This window comes from Kalmanozyma brasiliensis, assembly GCF_000497045.1.
Source record: "Kalmanozyma brasiliensis GHG001 unplaced genomic scaffold PSEUBRA_SCAF4, whole genome shotgun sequence".
Taxonomy (NCBI): domain Eukaryota; kingdom Fungi; phylum Basidiomycota; class Ustilaginomycetes; order Ustilaginales; genus Kalmanozyma; species Kalmanozyma brasiliensis.
The window spans coordinates 922823-944959 of record NW_015961981.1 but is presented as its reverse complement, the minus strand read 5'-3'; the positions used below and the strand labels follow the sequence as shown (position 1 = coordinate 944959).

The 22137-nt window shown below is 58.1% G+C and overlaps 7 protein-coding genes across 7 annotated transcripts; 4 read left to right on the top strand and 3 right to left on the bottom strand.

Annotated features, from left to right (window-relative positions):
• Positions 1 to 1783: 1783 nt before the first annotated feature.
• PSEUBRA_005030 (uncharacterized protein) lies at positions 1784 to 2482 on the top strand (the record flags this gene model as incomplete). Its single annotated transcript, XM_059465442.1, has 1 exon — positions 1784 to 2482. One exon carries the CDS (start codon positions 1784 to 1786, stop codon positions 2480 to 2482), a length of 699 nt encoding a protein of 232 aa, XP_059321602.1.
• Positions 2483 to 2727: 245 nt separating this feature from the next.
• Positions 2728 to 4308, bottom strand: PSEUBRA_005029 (Stretch-activated cation channel Mid1; the record flags this gene model as incomplete). Its single annotated transcript, XM_016438499.2, has 1 exon — positions 2728 to 4308. The coding sequence occupies one exon, from the start codon at positions 4306 to 4308 to the stop codon at positions 2728 to 2730; it is 1581 nt and encodes a 526-aa protein (XP_016290964.2).
• Positions 4309 to 5178: 870 nt separating this feature from the next.
• Positions 5179 to 8007, top strand: PSEUBRA_005028 (Oxidoreductase-like, N-terminal; the record flags this gene model as incomplete). The annotated part of the gene is made up of 1 exon (XM_016438529.2): positions 5179 to 8007. One exon carries the CDS (start codon positions 5179 to 5181, stop codon positions 8005 to 8007), a length of 2829 nt encoding a protein of 942 aa, XP_016290963.2.
• Positions 8008 to 8709: 702 nt separating this feature from the next.
• Positions 8710 to 9720, top strand: PSEUBRA_005027 (Peptidase C65, otubain; the record flags this gene model as incomplete). Its single annotated transcript, XM_016438512.1, has 1 exon — positions 8710 to 9720. One exon carries the CDS (start codon positions 8710 to 8712, stop codon positions 9718 to 9720), a length of 1011 nt encoding a protein of 336 aa, XP_016290962.1.
• Positions 9721 to 10174: 454 nt separating this feature from the next.
• On the bottom strand, positions 10175 to 14746 carry PSEUBRA_005026 (uncharacterized protein; the record flags this gene model as incomplete). The annotated part of the gene is made up of 1 exon (XM_059465441.1): positions 10175 to 14746. One exon carries the CDS (start codon positions 14744 to 14746, stop codon positions 10175 to 10177), a length of 4572 nt encoding a protein of 1523 aa, XP_059320480.1.
• A 1986-nt stretch (positions 14747 to 16732) lies between these two features.
• Positions 16733 to 18262, bottom strand: PSEUBRA_005025 (Pyridine nucleotide-disulfide oxidoreductase, dimerization domain protein; the record flags this gene model as incomplete). Its single annotated transcript, XM_016438488.1, has 1 exon — positions 16733 to 18262. One exon carries the CDS (start codon positions 18260 to 18262, stop codon positions 16733 to 16735), a length of 1530 nt encoding a protein of 509 aa, XP_016290960.1.
• Positions 18263 to 19397: 1135 nt separating this feature from the next.
• On the top strand, positions 19398 to 21791 carry PSEUBRA_005024 (F-box domain protein; the record flags this gene model as incomplete). The annotated part of the gene is made up of 1 exon (XM_016438532.2): positions 19398 to 21791. The coding sequence occupies one exon, from the start codon at positions 19398 to 19400 to the stop codon at positions 21789 to 21791; it is 2394 nt and encodes a 797-aa protein (XP_016290959.2).
• Between the last annotated feature and the right edge of the window lie 346 nt (positions 21792 to 22137).

Sequence of the window (22137 nt, the reverse complement as noted above, 5' to 3'; positions counted from 1 at the left end):
AAGGCCGAGCCGTGGAACGTGATCAATAGGCGGCGTAAGGACTGTTGCGTCGGGTCGGAGCCGGCTGAGTTGCGTCGGATAGAGCGAGGCGTTCGACTAGCGTTGCGATGGTCCTGTCAGCAGAGCGATGGGAACAGCGCAGTTCAAGATGGAGGCGGCCACAGAGTTTTGGATGTCAGACAGATCGAGGCGTCATATACGAGGATGCAGACGCAAGCGCGGCACTCTCTCCTGCTGAGTCTTGAAGACGGATCCTCCGAGGGTGAATCGACCCAATTGAGACTGCGAGTCTGGATCACTGAATGCGAGTCGATTGCTGAACAGTCACTGAATACGAGCGGTACTCCAGCTGAAGCGAATTTGTTGATGCCAAGAGCACAGGTCGAATGCGATGCAGGCGTCGTCGGCGGCAAGAGGCGACAGAGTCAGCGCAAGTGTCAGGAAGAAGGAAAAGCCTTTCCTGAAACTGCAAATGATTCTGTGCCGCTTCGCCGGTGCCTGAAGGAACACGAACACGTCGAATGCAAGCTCTTGTACTGAAAGGATGCTGAATCTCGACAAACAGAGAGCTGTCGGTCGAGCTGGGTGAGGTTGTCGAGAGCAAAGGTGTGTCGAGAGCGAAATGGAAAAGGTGCCAATTGGATGATAGCGCCGGCGCCAACTTCTTGACTCAATTCGACTTTGGTGAGCGAGAGCGAGTGACTGACTGACTGGCTGGCTCGCTGAGCGAGCCACTCAGGCTGTGACTGACAGGGTCAGCAGCGCAGTCACACACACACGCCCTTCACGCCAAACCCTTCTTGGCCAGTGACCCGCTCACACCCTCACTTCGCTCACTCGCACGCTTGTTCTGGCTTCTGCTCACCTCTCTCTCAGCTCACTCTACGCAGGCCACTCAAAATTTGGCGCTGGCTCCCTGACTCTCTCGCACTCAAGCTTCACAAAGGGCAAAGAAAAAGACTGCGCTGCGCAGCCTGCCTTTCCAAAGCGAGCTTTGATCGGTGCCTTTTTGACTCTTCATTTTGGTTCTGGGTCGCTTGTATTGATTCGTGGCTGGACATTTGAATTTAGCCTCCAGGAAATGTATTTGAAGGTCCACTTTTGTCATTACGAATGGAGGCCGAGAATACAACTCGATCCTTCGCTTGGCTACAAGACCTCCTCCCCTTCATTAGAATTCTTGTCCTTTTGAATGATCCCTCGCGAAATACTAAAAAGGGTGCCTTCTGCGCGCACAGCTAGATGCGGCCTGCCTCCCTCTGCAGCGAAGCGAGAAGAAGAGGCTTGCGAGACAGCCATCCAGGGTCCTCCTTCTAGGCTAAGCGTTCCTGAACTGATCCCGCTTAGGGTCGAAGCCCTGTCAAGCTTGGCCAGACCTTGGTCGTCAGTCGTCGTTTGCGAGCTGACGTCGCTTCGGCCTCTCATCTCGGCGTCAAGTTGCCGATGTCCATCAAAGAAGCGCAAGGTCGCGATGCTATCCGACTTCATATGTGGCCATGGTGGGTCAAGCAGAGGCAGCCAAAACGCATGCTGTTTGTGCAGGTCGAGCGTCACTGTCCGTGCAAATCAACCCCTGACTCGCGCCACGGCTTGAAGTTGATTCGTGTTGCGCGAGACGGAGCGCCAGGTGAAGCCGATTGAGTGGGTCGCATCGCCCATTGTAGACACATGAAGTGATGGTCCGGCGAGATGCGTCCGGTGTGGTGAGGTGTATAAAGCTGCGCCTCTCTCTTTACTATCGACCCCCCGACACTGAGCTTTCCGCCATTTCTTCACTTCGAACATGCTCAAGCTGATCCCGCTGTACCTTCTCATCTTCTCGCTCTGCCTGTCTGGAATCGTTGGGCTGCCAGTCAGCCCACCACCTTCCTGGGCAACCAACGTCCAGAGCGACACACCCCACCCTTCGAAATGGTCAACGCTGGTTGACCATCCCATCGGCCTCCGTATCAGCGTTACAGGGTCGAATGGGCAGCCTCAGCTGCCACACATTCCGAGCGGGCCCTGGGGCGAGGCGCTGGACATGGTCAACGCCGTCGTGGACCGCATCAAGCTCTTCAAGCGCGGCTTCACCTCTCCCAGAGCAGGAGTCAACCATCTTCGACCCCAAACTTGGCAGCAATGGGTCAAAGATGCTTGGAGACGGGCAACCTTACGTGAGCTGAAGGTCACACGACAGCAGTACGAGGAGGTCAAGAACAAGTACAGACCGACGCGACGCTATCCGTCGTACGTCCATCCACAGACGAGCCTCAATTCTGCCCACCGCGCGCGAACAGCTCCTATGCAGGCAGCATACCGACAGACCGGCGGTCTCAACTCAGTCGCTTCTGTCGGATCAGCCGAAGGTCTAGCACAGACGCACTACGCTCGAAAAGCGAAGGACTCGTCTCTCTTCAGCAGTCTCAAATTCGACCTCAAGCTCGCCAAGCTCGTCAACAAAGCGAAGGGAGCGTACAGCAAGCTAGTGCGAGTGTTCTGATCCTTCACGTTGGGGAAGCAGCAATGTCGCCACATCTCGCCCTTTCGGCTTGGCAAGCCACAGTCTTTACTTCTTACTTGTCAAATATCACAGTCCTTACTCGTCGCTCCATCAACCATCACACGATATAGACACCTTCATCCGCGCGAGACTTGAGAAGACATCTTGCAGAGTACGTTTGCAAGACAGAGAGAGCGTATGTGACATGACGAGTCCATAAGATTGTCCACCTGGGTCATTTCAGTTCAGAGAGCAACCGATATCACCAGCGACACCATCATCGCTGCTGATATCGCATATAATCCTCTCGGCATCCTTCCCAGCCCACCGTTCGACTCCCTCAGCAAGAAATCGACGCCCATCGAGTTGCAATACGCATTACCAAACGCATCTGTCGCGATATACCTCTGATACCCACCCCAACGCATTCCATCCTTGCCTGCACCGCCATTCTCCGCTGCGCCGATGCCTTCCTCGTCGCTATCCGCAAACGTGCCATAATCGCGCTGGGCGGTGATATCCCACAACGGACAGGTCCACTGGATCAACGGTGGACAGGTGCGGCTGACAAAGTAGCACGTGTAGATGCACGGGAGCAACTCGCCATATAGGCCCGGTTGGAGTTGCTGATCGATGAACGGTTGGCGTGATGTCAGCGCACCGGTGCCGTTGCCATTGCGATTGACAATGTAGGGCAGAAGATCGGTGTTCAGGCCCGTGGGTGCGCCTGTGAGCTCTGTGCCGTCTTGGGTGGCGCGCGATTGCGTCGACGGATCATCGAGTGCGTCGGTGCACCGTGGCATGGCAACGGCACACAGCCAGTTTTGGTAGGAGCGCTTGCAGCTGTCACATGTTTGGACGTACGAGTACATGCCAAACTCGGAACTGCCGCACGGGAACGTGTCGATGGTCAGGCTGAAGTTGGAGTAGATTGGGTCGACGAACTCCTCGATCACGGAGAGCGCCCGGTCCGTCGAGATGGACGGATTGACGGGAATAGAGTAGGCCACATTCGGGCAAAAAGGCACATCAAAGACGAGTCGACAGTTTTCGCTTCGCTTGGTGACCATCTTGATGGCTGGGAAGAGAGTCGTGGAGACGCTCTGAGCTGAGCCTTGACCGGTGGTGTTGCTTTCGAAGAGCCAGACGGTATAGTTGGTGCCAGCATCTAGACCTGAGACTTCAAATTGCCGACGAACGTCATCAAGATTATTGGCTTCTGTCCCGCGCCGTGTGTCGCTGCTGTTGACGGTGACTTGCTGGTTGCCAGCGAGCACATCTGCGAACGCATCTGCGATGGCACAGAACGACGAATTGAAGTAGTCAGGATTGGCAAGCGAGTTGGCACCCGTGGTGGGCAGAACAATGACGTTGAGATTCGGCGGTGAAGACGTCGTGTAGTTGAAGGACGATATCAAGGCTCGAGTTTGGTCCGTGTCGTCGAGCCTCGGCCTGCGTGTGGAGTCAACATACTCCATCTTTGCCCGTGTGCTCGCTACGATCTGGAATTGATACGAGCCTGGTGTGACGTTGCGAGTGTCGGCTGGAGGCCACACACCAATCCATATTGTCTCAGAGCTGTTATCGCTCTGTTGCTGTACATCGATCTCGACGAATGTCGACCCGCCCGAGGCATAACCGATGTTTCTGGAACCCAGGACACTGGCATTGGCTGGTCCTGGCTGCTCGAACAGACCGTTGTCAGAGACGTAGAGCGATGCGAGCGTGCTATGCCGAGCGTCTGTTGCTGACTTGTCCAGTGTCTCGAGGACAGTGGAGTTGGACGTATTGTAGGGAGGTATCGCTGGTCCACTACATAATGACATTGACGTCCATACCGTCACCGATTTGATGTCTTCAGAGAATGCGCTCGCTGGGATTGTGAAGTTGAAGAAGGCGCCTTGAGTCGCATCGGAGACGATGCTAGACCGCGCGATGATTGAGTCGTTCAAGGCTACTGTTGCAGCAGTTGCGTTGTAGATGGTCGTCGCGCGCCCAGGGATGGCCGATCTGGTCGACGATGGTGTGGGGGGTATGCTGGCAGATCCCGTCGCGGTCGGTGGTGCTGACGATTGTTGTGCTGCTGTGAGAGGTATACAGACGAGTACGAGGAGTGCCAATAGCGACAATATAAGGAGGCGTGCTCGCTCTCCACCTCGAACAGTCATCGTGTCAGCTATGGGCTGCTATGCGCCGAGGGCAAGCTTTCGCAGCACCGAACGAAGGACCCCGCGCGAGGTGCTGTGTCCGTATCACTGCATGGGCCTCTAGTGTAGATTGGAGCTCAAGCTTCCTGTGCCCGCACAGGATGGATTCGTCGACGGTAGCAAAGCTGTGGGGTGAGTTAGGTGGTGCGGACAGACGACGAAGATGTGTGCAGCTTGGTCAAGAGCAGCTGCAGCTCCAAGACACCGAGATACCAAAATTCACACAGCCTTGACAGCCGCGATTTTGGCATCAAGACCCTGAATTCGCCTGTCAGCTTAACAGGGCTCCCTTTTTGGACCCGAATTTCTGTGAATCCTTAAATTCCCGACTTTGTGGAGGCTTTTCCGCTTCTTCGGATCAAGAAACGCTGATCCAAGCATGGAGCAGTCTGTCCTTCTCACCATACTCCAAGGACAAGCCATCAAGTGTTGCCGATCTGAGCCGTCGAAAGCGGTACTTGGGGGGCTTCATCGTCGCACAGCCAGATCATGAGCCGGTCCTCGCTCAGAGATGCTGCTGCGATAGCATCCACCCTCTGCCAAATAGCCAAGGGCGTGGTGGTCTCGCCCAACGGTGCGAGCAAGGCGGCTTCTCGAGGTCCTGCAAGACCATGGCCCACTCAAACGGCGCTCAAGGCGACAATCGACGACGCGCAGGATGTCGGAAGCAAGACCGAAGCGCATGCCTTCACAACGTCAGATCTGGGTCTCGGCGCAGCATCGACACAGAATGCCGTAGCTTCCTCAAGCAGGCCATGGCCTAGCCAGACCATCAAGGCCGCAACGACATCGTCGGCACCAGCGAAGCATGTGGCAGACAAGGTAGCTCCAGTCTATGTAGCTGCTGATGCGACACCGTCAGCGCCGTCAACTACGGTACCATTCGAACCGCCTCCGCCGATATCAAAAGCATCCGTGGCCCCCGCTCCCGAGACGAGCAAAGTCGACACCGCTCCTCAGCCGCCAATACAGCCTATCTCGCCAGCTCAACCCATATCATATACACCTATAGTAGAGGAAGTCGAGACAGCTGTCATTGCACCCGTCGAAGAAGCACCCTCAGCGACCACCTCTCCACCTCTTCCTCGGCATGACCCAGCCAGCTCAACAGCACCGGCACAGACTCCCGGCAGCATCGATCTGCTACCAATAGCAGACGATCCCTTACCCACAGCAGACACTCCATCGCCCCTTCCCGACATCGAAGAGTACGACGCAGTGGCCGAATCAAAGCATGTCCCGCTCCGAGCAGCAAAGGTTCCCTCTTCTCGCCTGGGCCGCTTCTTCCACTACGGCGGTCTGGGTGCCGGCCTGGCCTTTGGTGCAGCAGGCTCCTTTCTCCGCGGCTCCTCCTCTTCCTCTGAACAATCACTCTTCATGTCGGAACAAAACGTCGCTCGGCTCGTAGACAAGCTCTCCACCATGCGAGGAGCCGCCCTCAAACTCGGCCAATTCCTCTCGATCCAAGAGACCAAGCTGCTACCACCGCAGATCGAGCAGGTGCTGCTTCGCGTGCAGAACTCCGCGAATTACATGCCTGTTTGGCAGATGAACCAGGTGATGTCCGCCGAGCTGGGGGCCAACTGGCGGGAGCAGTTTTCGCAGTTCGAAGACGTTCCCTTTGCAAGTGCCTCGATTGGGCAGGTGCATTCTGCCGTATTGCGGGACGACTTCCCGGATGCGACGATGGCAGGTCAGAGAGTGGCGGTGAAGGTGCAATTCCCAGGAGTGTTGGAGTCGATCGATTCGGATCTATCCTACCTGCGTTGGCTGGTCTCTGCCTCCGCGTTGCTACCGAAGGGCCTGTTTCTGGAAAACACCCTCCGCGTGCTAGGGCGGGAGCTCAAGGACGAATGCGACTACACGCGCGAAGCTGAAATGGGTCGACGGTTCGGCGCCATCTTGCACGACTCTGCCGAATTCGAGGTGCCCAAGGTCGTCGACAGCCTGTGCTCGGGTAAAGTGCTGACGACCGAGATGATGCGCGGGCGTCCTCTCAGCCAAGCCTCGCGCTATCCGCAGGAGACACGCGACCGAATCGCACACTCCATCCTCAACCTGTCGCTATCCGAGCTGTTCCGCTTCCGACTCATGCAGACCGACCCGAACTGGTCCAACTTCCTCTACAACGAGCGAACCGCCAAGATTCAACTCATCGATTTCGGCGCAACACGCGAGTACTCGAAAACGTTCATGGACAATTGGCTGTCAATGCTGCAAGCAGCCATCGCGGGTGACTACGACAACTGCATCATCTGGTCCCGAAAAGTGGGCTATCTCACCGGCGACGAGAGCGAAGGGATGGAGCGGGCGCATGTGGAATCGATGATTGCGCTCGGCGAGCCTTTCAGACCCGACGCACCCGATCCGTACCCATTCGAGCACCAGACCATCACAGATCGCGTCAAGGCGCAGATCCCGCTCATGCTGCGCGAACGGCTCACGCCGCCACCCCAGGAAACGTACAGCTTGAATCGCAAGCTCAGCGGTGCCTTCTTGCTGTGTGCTCGGTTGAAGGCGCATGTGAGCTGCCGATCGTTGTTCGAAGCGATCGAGAAGGACTATCGCTTTGGACCCGAGGTTGCTGCGGATCCCGTGGCGGCTAGCTCGACAAGCGGTCCCTTCAGCTCACCGGGACAGCGGCGTCACTTCCATCTCGCTTTTCGAGCACAACGGCAGCACGGTCGCAACCTCCTCGACCGCTTCCCGCGCTCCAAACTCGTCCTGTCCGATCCTGGTCCGGCGAGCGGCTCGCCATCGATCGGGGATGCAGTCGAATCGCTCTCTCCCGACCCTTCCTTTTCCTCCTCGATCCAGCCGACGCCTGCGCACGCCGTCGAGTCCGACACCCAAATCGACGTGGTTCGCGCTGCTACACCAGCCGAGGTCTCACCCCCACCAACCTCGGCCTCTGCAGAGCAGCCGAGCATGGGCCCCACGCTCATCCGAGGCATCGTGATCCCACTCAAACCCCCTCCCCCAGGTCCCGAGGAATGCTGCATGTCCGGCTGCGCCCACTGTGCCTACGACATCTACGCTGAGGATCTGGAAGATTTTCACTCGCGTCTCTCCTCTGTTCGAACCCAACTGACGCAGCTCCACCCCCCAGTGTCGAAGGATGAATGGCGCACCGATCTGCTGGGCGATTACCCTATCGCAGGAGGGAACGCAGAGACGGACAAGGAGCGAAAAGAGAGGGCGCAGCAAGAGGTGGACCGCGTCATCGGCGATCTGGATCCCACCATGAAGGCCTTTTTGGAGATGGAACGCAAGCTCAAGAGGCAAGAGCGGGATAAGGCGCAGGTTCAGACCGCCTGATGTCTCTTCTTCATACTCATATTAGCCACCACACCATCTCGCTTTGATCTGTGTCTCGACCTTCTTTGCGTTGAAGATGAGGGAGAGCAAGCACAGGCGTATTTGTGCGCCGAAATGTTAGAGCTCGGATAATTTGAGGCCCGATTTAGGTCTCAGTCTTTGCATGCCTGATGATGTTGTTCGACATCTCGAGAAACGGACGGGCCACAAAGATTATTGGGCCAGTCTCGTGCTGACTCTTTCCACCGATTTCGCCTTGAGGTGTGACAAACTTTTAAAGCTGAAATTGCTCAGCCAAAAAAGGTTTTTTGCCTCCGCCGATCCACGGTCGATTATCGACCTTGCCCTTTTCACACCGAGAGCTCCACAACGCAGCGACGGCGCACAGGCACGAGCTGGGATGAGATTTCTAAGCCACACTCTGCCTATCTTCTCGCCGTTCATCATTTCTCTCATCGACCATCATCACTTGCCGCTCATCGCATACGAACTGCAATTAGCGCCATAGCATTCCAGCAATACGACGCATCGATCTATCTCGAGCCGCACACACGTCCTTCTTTCATCCTTGATCGCGCTCCCTCACGGCACCCACGTCCTGATATTGCGAGCAGATAGGATCGCATTCGGTTGGCCACTCTCGATCCACCTCTCACTACTGCTCATCCTTGCCCTCCAACTGGAGTTCAATACATCTTGACAATGGAAGGCATCAACGCAGACACCAAGCTCGAATCGCTCTCCGACGCACAGCGTCACGAGCTCGCCGAGAAGCTTCGGTCCGAATCCACCTCGAACCAACCCCTCATTTCCGCCGTCGAGCCGATCGAAGTGCTTCAGACCGAGTACGCCTCGAACGATGCCTTCCTGGGCAAGATCAAGTGGCTCAAGGACGAAGCGGGCTTCATCGGCATTCGTCGCGCCAAGGGCGACGGCGACTGCTTCTACCGCGCCTTTGCCTTTGCCTTCATCTACAAGATCATGACCATGAAAGACCGACCCATGCACCATTTCACGGTCAAGCACGTCGAGTCGACGCTCTCCATCCTCAAGCAGGCGGGGTACGACGAGGAGGTGTATACGGACTTCTACGAGCCACTGCGTAGTCTGTTGAACCGGATGTATTCGACGGACCCGGAGACGAAGGAGTTGAACGAGCACGCGCTCGTGGACGCCATGAACGATCCCGAACAGTCCAACTCCATCGTCGTCTACCTGCGTTTGCTGACCAGCGCGTTCCTCAAGATCAACGCGGACGAGTACACACCTTTCCTCTTCAGCCTGGATAATGGGAGCGATGCGTCGCCGCCGGACATGCAGAGCTTCTGCGCCAATCAAGTCGAGGCGATCGGCAAAGAGGCGGATCATGTTCAGATCACCGCTCTTTCCCGAGCCCTCAAGGTCTCGCTCGACGTAGCCTACCTCAGCCCGCAACATGCGCCACCCGAGACGCCGTTGGATGAGGACTTCCCCGCCGAACAGATTTCGAAATCCGAGAGCGAGTCGATAGCCGTCCCCGGCGAGGCGGCCGAGGCGCGTCGTGCAGCGGAGGAGCACCCCGATAGATGCGACGTGGTGCGCTTCGAGGTCGAGGGAGGTCAAATCACCGAGATCGGTACCATGTTGTTGCGTCCCGGCCATTACGATTTGCTGGTCGAGGCGCCGGTACCTGCCTCGCCTGAGCCCGAGATTCCGGCTCTACCATCCACATAATCTTTGTCGACTATAGCATTTGAATAGCAGAAAGCAGTTAGCGAGGCCGGTCTCCGTTCCGGGGCGTGCGGTTGTTAAGAGGCGAGCGAGGGTGAGAGCTTGTTGGGACTGAGTCGATCGCAGAGGGCAAGCCGGCGTCGGTCGTCTGCCTGCTAACACGCTTGTAGGCTCGGCGCTGTTGGTGGAGGCGCATAGGCGTTCGTCTGTGTGCGACGTCAGATTCGGCCCTCGCACGCATGTACGAGGAGAAGAATGACCGATTCGAGGCCAGGAAGCGTGACTTGTCGCCCATCGCGAAAGCAAATTCCTACCTCCTGTCACGCTCGATCTGTTCCTCAGACTCCTCTAGGATTGCAGACTCACCATCACAAACCGGACACACTGAGCAGTCACATGTACGCAAAACCCATTACAATTATCGGACCACGTATATAAGCCCATTATCTTTTCCGTATCAACCCTGACCACCAGGTCCGCCGCTGCTCAAATTCCAGGTGCTCTGGGGTTGCCAGAAGCTGGTATGCTCGAAAGCGGTCATGTAGTTCCACATCCTTTCCAACGACTCGGGGTCGTCGACGACGTCGGGCATGGTTGCTGCGGCGGCTACGGCGGCTGCTGCGCTGACGTCTTCCGTTGTGTCTGCGTCGGCGAGGAGTGGGTTGACGAGGAGGTTGGTGTCAGCTGCGCCCGTGGAAGAGTGGGTGGAGGTGGGTCGAACGATGCTCTCCGCAACGACTGACCAGGTGGCGTCGGTTGTAGGGACGACGCCGGCTGGTGTCAGTAAGCCAGCGGTGGTGACCGGCATGGTGGTGCCGTTGACAGGTAGCTGTGTGAGCAGCTTCTCCATACTGCTCTGCGCTTCGAGGTTGCTGTCGGCAGCCGCCAGTTGCGACGCAGCCGCAGAGATGTCGAGGTCCATGTCAGAGCCGGGAGCGACAAGGAGCGGAACGCTCGATAGCGCGTCGCCAGCAGCAGCAACCTCCTCCGTCTTCAAGACGGGAGTCTTGCTCGCTTCTCCGGTGGCCGAACCAGATGCGTCTTTCAAAGCACCAGACGCGCCACCTTCTCCCTGAGTCGAAGCGCCTTCAGCCGCCACGTTTGACGTCTCGCCATGACCATCGTCCGACGAGTTCTCGGCGACGCCACCAGCGCCAGCTGGCACGGCCACAACGATGGCGGAGGGCGGCGTCGCAGCCGCAGAGCGACTGTCACCGGGCGCAAGGCTGCTCGTCGTGATCGAAGACGCAGCCTGTTCGCTATCCTTGCCCGGTGTTTGCGCCGCTGCTGCCTGAGCACTCTGCGCGGCAGCCGCAATCGCCGGGTTCTCGGGCTCGAAAGCAGCCAACACCGACTTGAGGTATCGGCCATATGGCGTCGCCGATCCATTTCGGTGGCGCGGCGTCTTGCCTGCATTGGTCATGCGCGTGGCGAGTCGACGAACGAGCGCAAGCAGCGTCTCCTTGTCGGCAAACGCGTATTTGTGCTGCATGTTGGTCATGCGCACCGCCGACACGGCAGCATAGACCGCCATGACCACTCGATCGTTGGACCAAGTCACCAAGGCCTCCTCGGTGAAATCGTTGAGCATCGTGTCGATGAGCGAAATGGCAGATGTCCAGCAGTCTACGGACACGGACGATCCGGACAGGAAGCCTTCGTACTGCTCCGTGGCGCCGAGCACGAGCGAGTTGATGAGCAGTCGCGAGTGGTAGTAGAACAGCTTCGCTGTTGGTGCCCATCGAACCAGGTACTTGCCAGCGGAAGCACTCGTGTCCACCTCCTTGATCTTGTCCTCCGTGTTGATGCACCAAGTCTCTTTCCATTTCTCGAGATCCGCATTGGCGTTCTTGCGGAAGAATTCGAGACCCGCGAGACGGCGATCAAACATGCTTTGTCCTCCAACGCCGAGCGCGGTGGCGGTCTGCGTCTCGTCGAAGCGGTCCGGACTGGTCAGATACGTGTCGAACGCTTCAGTGTGCTGAGCCGTGATGCGACGCAACTTGATCAAGCTGACCAGCGAGACGTCCTCGGGTAACGCAAAGTCCTGTCGGTGCCACATGGAGCTCTGCACGATCATGCGATCCTCGGAGATGGTCCAGGGCCGACCCGTCTGTGCACTCAGCGTTCGATCGTAGAGGAAGAGATTGAACCACAGCCTCTCTCGGTTTCGAACGCGGCGCGCCACTTGCTCGTTGCCCAGCAAGTTCTCGCTCGGTGTGACTTTGCGGTTGACACCCACCTCGGTGGCAGTGCGAATGGCGAAGCCGAGGTACTGCCACGAGCGATCGTCCACAAGCCTGTTGGTGGGTCGGCTATACGTGGTCAAGATGAGGAAAGCTTGACTGATCTCGACACTCTTGTACCCGCCGAGCAGGATCATGGGAAGCAGCTTCTCCTGATAGTGCTTGTCCAATGTCGAGGCGAGCTTGGCATCTTCCGGCGTGTCTGAGAAGCGTGCAGCCATGGCCGAGATGACGGTGGTGAGGAAAGCCGAACGCATCCTGACAAACGCAACACTGTGCAAGAAGGGATCGAAGAGGTCCAGCACCGGGTTGATGCGCGCGAAGAAGATGTCAAAAAGCCTTTCGAGCTCCTTGAGTTCGACGAGACCGAGCTCGACGGGATCGAGGCCTTCCGTGTCGTCGTTCTTGCTGTGAAAGAGACTTAAGTTGAAGTAGCCCTTGCGAGAGGCCCCCGCTTCTCCTTCGCCGCCCGAAAGCACGCCGCTGGACTCCTTGAGCTTCGACACGGTGGCGATGGTGACTTGCTTGCTCTTGGTGGGGTCAACAATGCCATCCTCGTCGGCACCTTCGCCGTTTTCCGCGTCGGTGTCCCACTCGGCAAGCCTTCTTCTGCGCGTTGGGAAGCCGCCACCGCGAGTAGCTCGAGAGCGACCTCGCTTTCGCTTGCCCAACATGGCCGTGGTCACCTCATCGGCCGGTGACTCGATGATCTCACCCGGAGATGCACCGTTGATGCCCGAGACAGGCCCTGGCTTCTGACCGTTGTTGGCGCCGGCGGAGGCACTGCTGCCCGTGGTCGCAGCATCGATGCTAGCTCCGCCGGGACTGGAGCCGAAGCCTCGACGCGCTTGTGCTTTGCCTTCGCGATACTCCCAAGCTTCGTGATCTAACGTCGACGGAGTGAGAATGTTGGGACGGCCGAGCGGTATGCCGGAGCCAGCTTTTGTGGGCGCGCTTGGACCACTGGTCGCGGCACCGCTTGCAGCCGCGACGCTGGTGTCCGACTCATCCATGGCGTTGGAAGCCTCGACCCTGGGGAGTTCGCCGTCGGGGAAGGACTTGGAGCGCATGTTGTCCTTGAGGAAGGCAGGCGGACCGCGATTGGACGCTTCCGCGCTGCTCCCTTCAGTGGCTCCTCCGGCGCGGGTCGCGTTCAAGATGGGAGGCAGCATACGGCCGGAGGGCCAGCCACGCTGACTGCGAGCAAAATCGTCCTCCCTGCGCCCGTACAGCGGACGACCGAGACCGGTGAGATTGACGGCGGCACTGACAGCCATGCGGTTCGAGGGCAGAGTGGGGTGCAGCAGACCCATTGTCTCGACAGCAGCCAACGAGCTGCGATTGCCGGTCTCGACCCTGCCGCCGACAATGCGAGCGGCAGCGGCATCTGAGGCTTGTGCAAGCAACTTGAGCGGATTCGAGAGCACATAGTCGTGCTCTTCGCGGGTCGCATCCGCATCGTCCTCGAGCTCATCCTGCTCCTCCTCGTATTCTTCGTCTGGGTCCTGCTCGAATGCTCGGCCTCGACTAGAGGATCGATGCTGCTGGGGAGCTATGCCTTCGCGACGCTGCCCTTGCCCTTTGGACGAGCTGCGCTGGCCGTGTGAAGGTGCGTGCTTCTGCGAGCTTGAAGCGTCCTTGTTATTGGCGTACTGAGACGACTTTTGCTGCGACTGCTGACCCTGCAAGGCGGAGGAGTCTGTGCGTCTGGAAGGCGAGACGTCCGGCCTGGCTTTGTTGTTCCACTCCGATCCGAGCTGGCTGTCCCAGTGTGCATAGCTGTGACTGGGAGCTGGCGCATTGTGAGGATAGGGGCGGTTGCGGTTGTGAGCGAAGTTGTCGTGCGGTTTGGCCGAAGGCGCGCCCGAGTGGGAGCTGTGGGGAGAAGATGCTGCTTGCGTCGGCGCATGGTCTCGCCATCTTCCAGGACTAGCATGATCAGAGCCGTGTCGAGGTTGCTGCTGATACGAGGATGATTGTTGCTGCTGCTGTTGGTGTTGGTGCTGATGCGAGTATTGGTGCTGATGGTGGTGGTGCTGCTGCTGATGCGATGACGAATGCAGCGATTGCTGATGGTGATGAGGCTGTGCGTAGGGATAAGACGTGCCTGTCTGAGCAAGACCGGAAGGAGCCGAAATGGAAGAGGGCAAGCCTCCGTTCTGGTATTTGTCCTTCGCACCGTGGAAGCGTTCTTCTGGATAGTGAGGCTGCTGCGGCGGACCTCGACCTTGAGCGGATGGTCCGAACGTGCTGCTTGGCTTCCAATTCGTATCGTTGAAGTGATGTCGATTCGACACATTGTCGCCCGACGCAAAACCGGAGTCATGCTTGAAATGGCCGTGCTCGGGAGTGCCGCGACCGTTGTGTGAGCTCTGCTGCTGCTGCTGCTGCTGCTGCTGCTGCTGCTGCTGCTGCTGCTTGTGCTGATGGTCGGATCTGCCTTCGGATGAGTTTGGGCGGTGGGAAGACCCGTACTCGTTCGGGTCGCTTCCGTTTCGTCCTGCTACCCGTAGGTCGGAAGGCACCGAGAAGCGCTTGTTCGGCTTTCGACCGCGTTTGTGCTTTTCAAAGAGGCATTCGCGCTGATGTTTGACACAGCGTTTGCACGGGACCTGCCCGTCGGTGGGGGCAGAGCATTTGATCTTGGCCGAACGGCATTCGAGACAGGCAATCTTTGCGCCCTGCTTCGTATCGGCACCTCCAGGACCGTCAACGAGCACGCGAGGCTTATCGTCTTGGTCAAAGTCCGGCGAGGGCGACCTTGGTGATTCAGAATCGGCCATGGTGATCGGACGGAGAGCTGCTTACAGGTAGGTAAGGCTTTGCTTGCGGATGGAGGCGGGCAGACGGTGACGAAGTAGTGGATCTGCACTTGTGAAGACGGTCTGGTAGTATGCCGGCGACCTGTTGCGTGCAGACGGTGCAGAGGGAAGGACAGAGCTAGAAGGGCGTCCGATTGGCTCTTCGGCAGGGCCGCCGAGGTGCGCAGCGGTGGTGTGACCGTCGTCGGCTGGCGTGAGAACGAGGCGGGTAGCAGCGTGAGAAATGTGTGCGGCTGGAGGCGAGGTGAAGAGTTGCTGCGCAGAAACGATGCTCGTCACGGTGATTGCCGTGAATGAGGCCAAGGGATGAAGTCGATGGTGAGTCAACCGGGTCAGATCGGCCAATGTTGCAGCCAATGGGGCAGCCCGGGCTTGATTTGTCCTAGCCTACACCCACAGGGCCGGTTTGAGCTGCAGATGAGAGATTGCGCTTCACTCTCGCCTCGACTTCTTCATTGGCAGTCGGAGATAAGCAATACTGGTTCAGCGGCGTGCGGCCATATGCGCAGACGAGGGCTGTGGTTGTCAGGTCCGAAGATGAAGTGGGCGCGCCTGACTCCACAATGACAGGCGATCGAGTCTGCTGTGAGTGTCCTGCCTTTCGTGCAAGAGTGGAAGATGTCTGGTCGGCGGCTGCGCCCGACGTTTGGGTAGACGGTTAGAACGAGCGTGTCTGATGGGCTCGTCGGAAGAGAAAGGATGAGTGTAGGAAGCGTGTAGAGCAAGCAAGCACAGATGGGTGAGTGGTAGCGAGGGTGCAGAGAGTAGGAGCAGGAGGAGGGAGAAGGCGTCAAGGCCAGGGACAAACTCAAACGGCGGATTGCACGCTCGAAGATCGTCCGTCCGTCGGTCGCTAGGTTGGTCGCCTGTCCAAAGCCCTAAGCCAAGAGGAAGGCAACTTGGCGGCGACAAACCGGTGAAAGAGGCCGCCTGCTTCTGTCTTAGCTCAATCGGCAGCGGAGATGCAGCACCCGCGTCGCCTTGCACACGCGAATTGGCCAGAAGGCAGGCAGGCAGGCAGCAGGGCAGCGAGGCGGCGACCTTTCAAGCCAATCTTTAGCCAGGCAGGCCGGGGTATTTCGTCTCGACCCGAAAATAGTCACACAGAACGCCAACTAGCGGGCCCCGCTCCGCTCGCGCTCACGAGCCAGCCTAGAAAATCCACGAAAAAGCGGGTTCTTTCTCGGTCAACTCAGCTGCTGTGCCCGAAAATGGCCTGAGGAAGGACCGCTTTTTGACGCCGTAAGCGTGTACCACGGCTGCTGTCTGCAGAGGCCCTGTCAAAAGGGCGTCGCAACTTACGCGAGACCAAGCGGGCGACGGCGTGCTTGAGACCTTCCTCGTGCGCCGTTCTCTTCTCGCCTTGGACGAATTCGGAGACGCTTCGGTGGTTCCTTGGTCTTGGTCGTGTCAACAAGCAGCACCTCGCCTCTTCGGTCTCAGGAACCGGGATCGATCATCTCCGACCTGAGGCGTGAGGAAGAGGCAAGACCAAGGCGGCACACCGAGAATTCCGCCGTGGTAAAATCATGTGTGAAATCGGATGCGTGGGATGGGCGTGCGACACACGTCAAAAATCTTGCTGTTGTTGCGTTTCCCTTCCCACCGTCAAGCGCGAGGCGTGCTTCCCTCTTCACTCTGCACTCCTGATCTGGCCGAACTGTATCCGGCCTGAGCCTGTCGGCTTGTAACAACATGAGTGGTGTTGGCAATCAATGGCTTCGGCGTGGCATCGACAACACGAAGTCATACGGTTCCCGCAAGGAAAGCTAGGCCGCCAGTGCCATCACTGGCACGCAATCATGGACGTCCACCGAGCATACACAGTCAACAGGACGGAGTCTTCATAATTTTGATGACGAAAAGTCGATCTATACAGTACACGCATCCTTGCTGGGCAGGCGACTGACCGCAAGAATGGCAAAAGAGCGAGGCAGCGCGACGTTCTTAGAAGTGGATGGCCTTGGAATACGAAGCCATGGCAGCCTCCTTGAAGGCCTCCGAGAGAGTAGGGTGGGCGTGGCAGGTTCGTGCAATGTCTTCTGCCGAAGCCTGGTACTCGATGGCGAGCACAGCGGAAGCAATCATCTCACCGGCGTTGGGGCCGATGATGTGAACACCGAGCACCTTGTCGGTCTCCTTCTCGACGAGGAACTTGACGGTACCATCCGAGTCGGCGTTGGTCTTGGCACGCGAGTTGGCGAGGAAGGGGAACTTGCCCACCTTGTACTCGACACCCTCCTTCTTGAGCTCCTCCTCGTTCTTGCCCACCCAAGCCACCTCGGGGTGCGTGTAGACGACCGCAGGAATGGCGGCGTAGTTGACGTGGCCGTGACCAGCCTTGATGATCTCGACCGCAGCGATGCCCTCCTCCTCGGCCTTGTGTGCCAGCATGGGACCGAAGGTGGCGTCGCCGATGCACTTGACACCCTTGCAGGTGGTGTTGTACTGGTCGTCGACAATGATGCGTCCGCGGTCGTCCTTCTCGATTCCGACGGCCTCAAGGTTCAGGCCGCTGGTGACGGGTCGTCGGCCGATGGAGACGAGCACAACGTCGGCATCGAGCTGCGTCTTCTCGCCGCTCTTGGCGTCCTCGACGTTGAGGTAGACCTTGCCGTCCTTCTTCTCGGCGTCAATGACCTTGGTGCCAAGACGGAACTTGAGGCCCTGCTTCTCGAGCGTCTTCTTGAAGCTCTTTGCGATCTCGGCGTCGATACCGGCACCACCGACCGAAGTGAGGAACTCGACGACCTCGACGTTGGCACCCAGTCGGCTCCAGACACTGCCCATCTCGAGACCGATGACACCCGCACCGATGACGATCATCTTCTCGGGCACCTTCTGGAGCTCGAGAGCACCGGTGGAAGAGACAATCTGCTTCTCGTCGATCTCGATGCCAGGGAAAGGAGTAACCTCGGAACCGGTGGCGATGATGATGTTCTTGGCCTCGACCTCAGTCTCACCGCCATCGTTGAGAGCGACCTTGACGGTGGTGGGGCTGCTGAAGCTACCGGCACCCTTGAGGTAGTCGACCTTGTTCTTCTTGAAGAGGCCCTCGATACCCTTGGTGAGACCGGTGACAGCGTTGGACTTGGCCTTGAGCATGGTCTCGAGGTTGAGCGAGATGGAGCCGACGTCGATACCGCGGTTCTTGAAGTCGTGCTGAGCCTGGTGGTAGAGGTGCGAGTTGTTGAGCATGGCCTTGGAGGGGATGCAGCCGACGTTGAGGCAGGTGCCACCGAGCGAGCCGCGCTTCTCGACACAGGCGGTCTTGAGACCAAGCTGAGCGGCCTTGATGGCAGCGACGTAGCCACCGGGGCCACCGCCGATCACGACGACATCGTAAGGCTCAGCACTGGTGGCGAGACCACGGGTTTGAACGCGGGGCAATGCCGAGACGACGCGAGGCAGGGTGGAAGCCTGGAAAGCCCTGGCCGGGGCGGTGACCGACGTTCGTGACAAGAGACCGGAGATCATTGTGTGTGATGTAGGTTCGTCGGATGGATGAGATCTCCAAGTGATGAGCAGGTCACGAAGGAGAGGGGATCGATGATGGAAGGAAGAGCAGAACTGGCAACAGCGTCGGTCAATTAAGAGCACGCACACTCAACTCGAGCTCGACCCAACGCTCGGGTGGCACGGTCAGACCGAAGCTGCTTCGCTGCTCATCGTTGGTTTGGAATTTTTGACTGAGCCCGATGCTTAGAAATTTGTCCGTGTACGCGCTAAGTTGCGGTCTTATGTTAATCGATTTTCTTCGGACAGCCTCGCGTGTTGGAAAATCAAGGGTGCAGTCGTAGCGCAGGAAGAGAAGAAAAATAAGGCAGCAGAGCGCCATGTCGAGCAAACCCTTACCCATCCCAACAGTTTCGTGCTTGCTCTCCGCTTCTTTCCGTGTAATGTTCGACCAAGAAGGAGAGAACGGGCCGTAGAATCCGAATCCGAACAAAGGCGCTGCTGAGCTGTGTGGTAAGCGGTCCATCCTCCTTCTTCACACGGAGATATCCGACCTGGTTTCCTCTTGGCTTGCCTTCAGGGTCTGCTTTCGGCTCTTGCTAGACCCTTCCACCGTTCCTTCGCCATCTTCAGGATCGCCGATGTGGCACGCCTCAACGAGTCACCCGATCCCCTCTGACAGGAATTGAGTCTGTCGCTTGAGCTTGACCGAGCCGCGGCGATGCACGTCAAACACCAAGAAAAGCTCCACATTTTTGGAATCAGCGTCACCTCATGCATGCATGCACAAGGGGGAGCCCTGCTTTCACCATCGTGAGCCCCGTCCTCTATCATCTTGACCGCGTCTATACTGCCAGATGTCAAGCACTTCGAGACCTCAACGGCCCCTCGGTACCAGACAACGTTGATGCAACACAGCCAACATCCGGACAGATAGGGTCTTCTTCTTCCAAACCTAGGCTATAAACGCTGCTTTGCCGGTTGCCGACGCTGGGCCGGTTCGACCACCCTTCGCTATCTACTCGAGTCAGTTCGTAGTCGTCGAAGATTAACGGACTTGCTCCTCTTCTTGGATACCTTACGATGACCGGTACATGCTGAGCTCCTGCAAGACGAGGGCGAGATACGCCATTCGAACGCAGTGCAAGCGGCCACCATGGATCGAGGCTGGCTCAACGAGCAGCAGCAGCCGACTGCTTCAAACTCTTCACGCACTGTCATCGAGCAGCTGCCACACGAGATCCTACTCGACATCTTTGCCCATCTCGATGCCGCCTCCTTAGCTCGACTCGCTGCTACAAGCTCGCGCATCCGCCTCATCGCCCTGCAGGACATCCTTTGGAGACCCTTTATCTTGCATGCCATCCACTCCATCAGTCCGCCGGTAAGCGGGCCCAGCATCCATCCTCTGGAATCGTCTCTCCCTCTGTGGCATCCCGACTTTGGCTTGCAGGCCGACGTCATCCATCCTCCAGCCTGGCCTACCGCAGACGAGTATCTCCAGCAATCGTCATCGGACCAGGCAGCTCAACTCGAAGCAGAACTTAGCCTCTTCCAAGACGCTCCGTCCTTGTACCAAGTCTATGTCTTATTCGTTCGCAAAGTAGAGCCGCTTTTGGGCTGGTGGGCCTCGGATGTTCCCTTCTACGGCATGGTCGTACGCATAGTGCTCGACCTCCACTACAGTCAAGATCCTGATGACCCATCGTCAGCCCCCGCCGCATCCACATCTCGCAGTCCAGCACCCACGCAGAGCTCCCCGGATGGAGGCAAGCGATCTTCGCCAGCCGTCGTCTGTCAGCGCGTCTATCCTATCAACCGTCTCCAAGGCCTCGATAGCGACATGGGCCGATGGTCCGAGGTGACAGGCTTCCCCATGCCGAGCAACTCGGCTGTCATCGGTCAAGGCACCATTCTACGTCGCAGCTTGACCCAGATTCGCACCGACTTGTGCGAGCCTGGCATTCGAACCGAGAATCTTTGGCACTATAGCTGGGACGACGCACGGCATGGTACTCCTGTGCCGAGTGAGATTGCCTCGGTTTCGTCGAGGTCGATGGTCCCCAATGGAGGCTCCTTACCTAAAGGAGACAACGACGTGCGAGCGCAAATATCGAGTCAATCTTGGCTCCGAAGCCTCGACCCTCAGGATGGCCCAGCAAGGCCCCTGAGACTTCGGCGCGGAGGGATCCCTGTTGAAGAGGGAGACGACGAGGACCTGGACGATTTGGAAGACGAAGCTGAAGAGATCGACCGCGTCCTACGCAGGGCAGCCGAAGCGCCTGCCTTCTTCAACTTTGGCTTTGATCTCGAGGAAGACGATCCCGCTCAAAATCAGTTGCGGCAGCTCATGGTCGGGCCTCACAGACATGCGGTCGGCAACATCCATCACACTATCTATCCTCTTTCGGGTGCCGTCACGACCCGGTCCAATGATGCTGACGAGGATGGCGGTGTGCAGGTGTCACCCCACGCGTGGCAGCCGTATCTCCATGCGAACGAGCGCAATGCTGGCTTCTCGCAACACACTTCCATCATGATGCCGTCCCCGCCTGTCATCTTTCCGCCGCCTGCATTGCTTCCTGCCATCCGCCTTCCGCCTTGGAGTCGGCTCGACAAGGTGCAAATCGGCATGTCCAACATCTGGGAAGCCATGTCAGCCGAACGCAGGTGGCTGATTGAAGGCGAGAGACTGACTGTAGATTCCCTCTTGATGACGCCGCCGCCTCCCTATCGACCATGGCCCATTCAAGCTCATACGCTCGAGTCTGAACCGCGCTTCTTTCCCATTCGGAATCCGAGGCGCTTATCAGCACTGCGCATGCCCTCTCTCGTGCAGCAGAGCTTGCCTTTAGAGACAGCCGTTCCTGCCTCCCTTTCCTCGTTCGCTGCAGAGGCCGGAGGAGCATCGACAAGCAGGGCTCCGGCAGATCCCATCCTCTATCGCCACACCGCACCGCCGCCTCAGCACGATCCCGCTCACGTCGAATTCGATTGGGACGCCGTCGAAGGGTTGTACAGCATGACGTACGGTCCACACGGTATTGAGTTGCTGTACATTCGAGCGCGGGAGCTTACCTCGCTCGACTTTGCTCCCGACGATCGACTGCCAGCGTGGCCTGCCGAGCCTCTCCTATCGAGCGATGACATGTACGAGCAAACGCGCATCAGTCGGCGCAGTGCAGCGAGGATTGGCGCCAGAGTGTTGGAAGCGGTCAAAGTGCTGGGCGATCCGAACATTCCTCGCGGGCAGATCACCTGGCGTGCCTTCATCGACGATCCAGGCAGAAGCGCCGTGCCGTGGCGACCACCTCCCGACGGCTTTCGCAGACATACGCCATGGCCACTCCGTCCACCGCACGCGATCAGCAGCCAAGACGAGAGATCGCCCGGCTTGGTCTTGCCCGCACACGGTCGTGTCGCCGGCGAAGGATTCGTGGGTCCAGGTTGGGCCACAGCGCTGGCGTGCATTTCGTCGATCGACGAGATCCAGATCTGGTGGCAGCCCATGTACAAGATCTCAATCGCAAAGAAGCTCACCGGAGTTTGAGCTGGTCAGTTGACCCCCCGTGGGATCATACTTCAAGTGGCCCACCTTTCTTGTCACGAGGAAAACGCTTAACGAGCCGGGACCGCTTCGCTGCGGTTTTCTGCCACCATCGTCAGTGAGGCAAAAGGAATGCTTGGCCTCATTATCCCAGGAATGCAATGAAGTTCTTGTCAGCTACACCGTGATGCCCAGCGAAGCTTCTGGGCATCATTAAAGGCAGCCTCCAGTGACGATGCTCAAGGTATCGTGCTCGAATAGCGTAAGGTCACGAATTTTGGCTCAGCCAAGTGTGGAATCGACGCGTCAAAAGGGTCCTGGCTGAGCAACGCACGCGTCGACGGAGGCT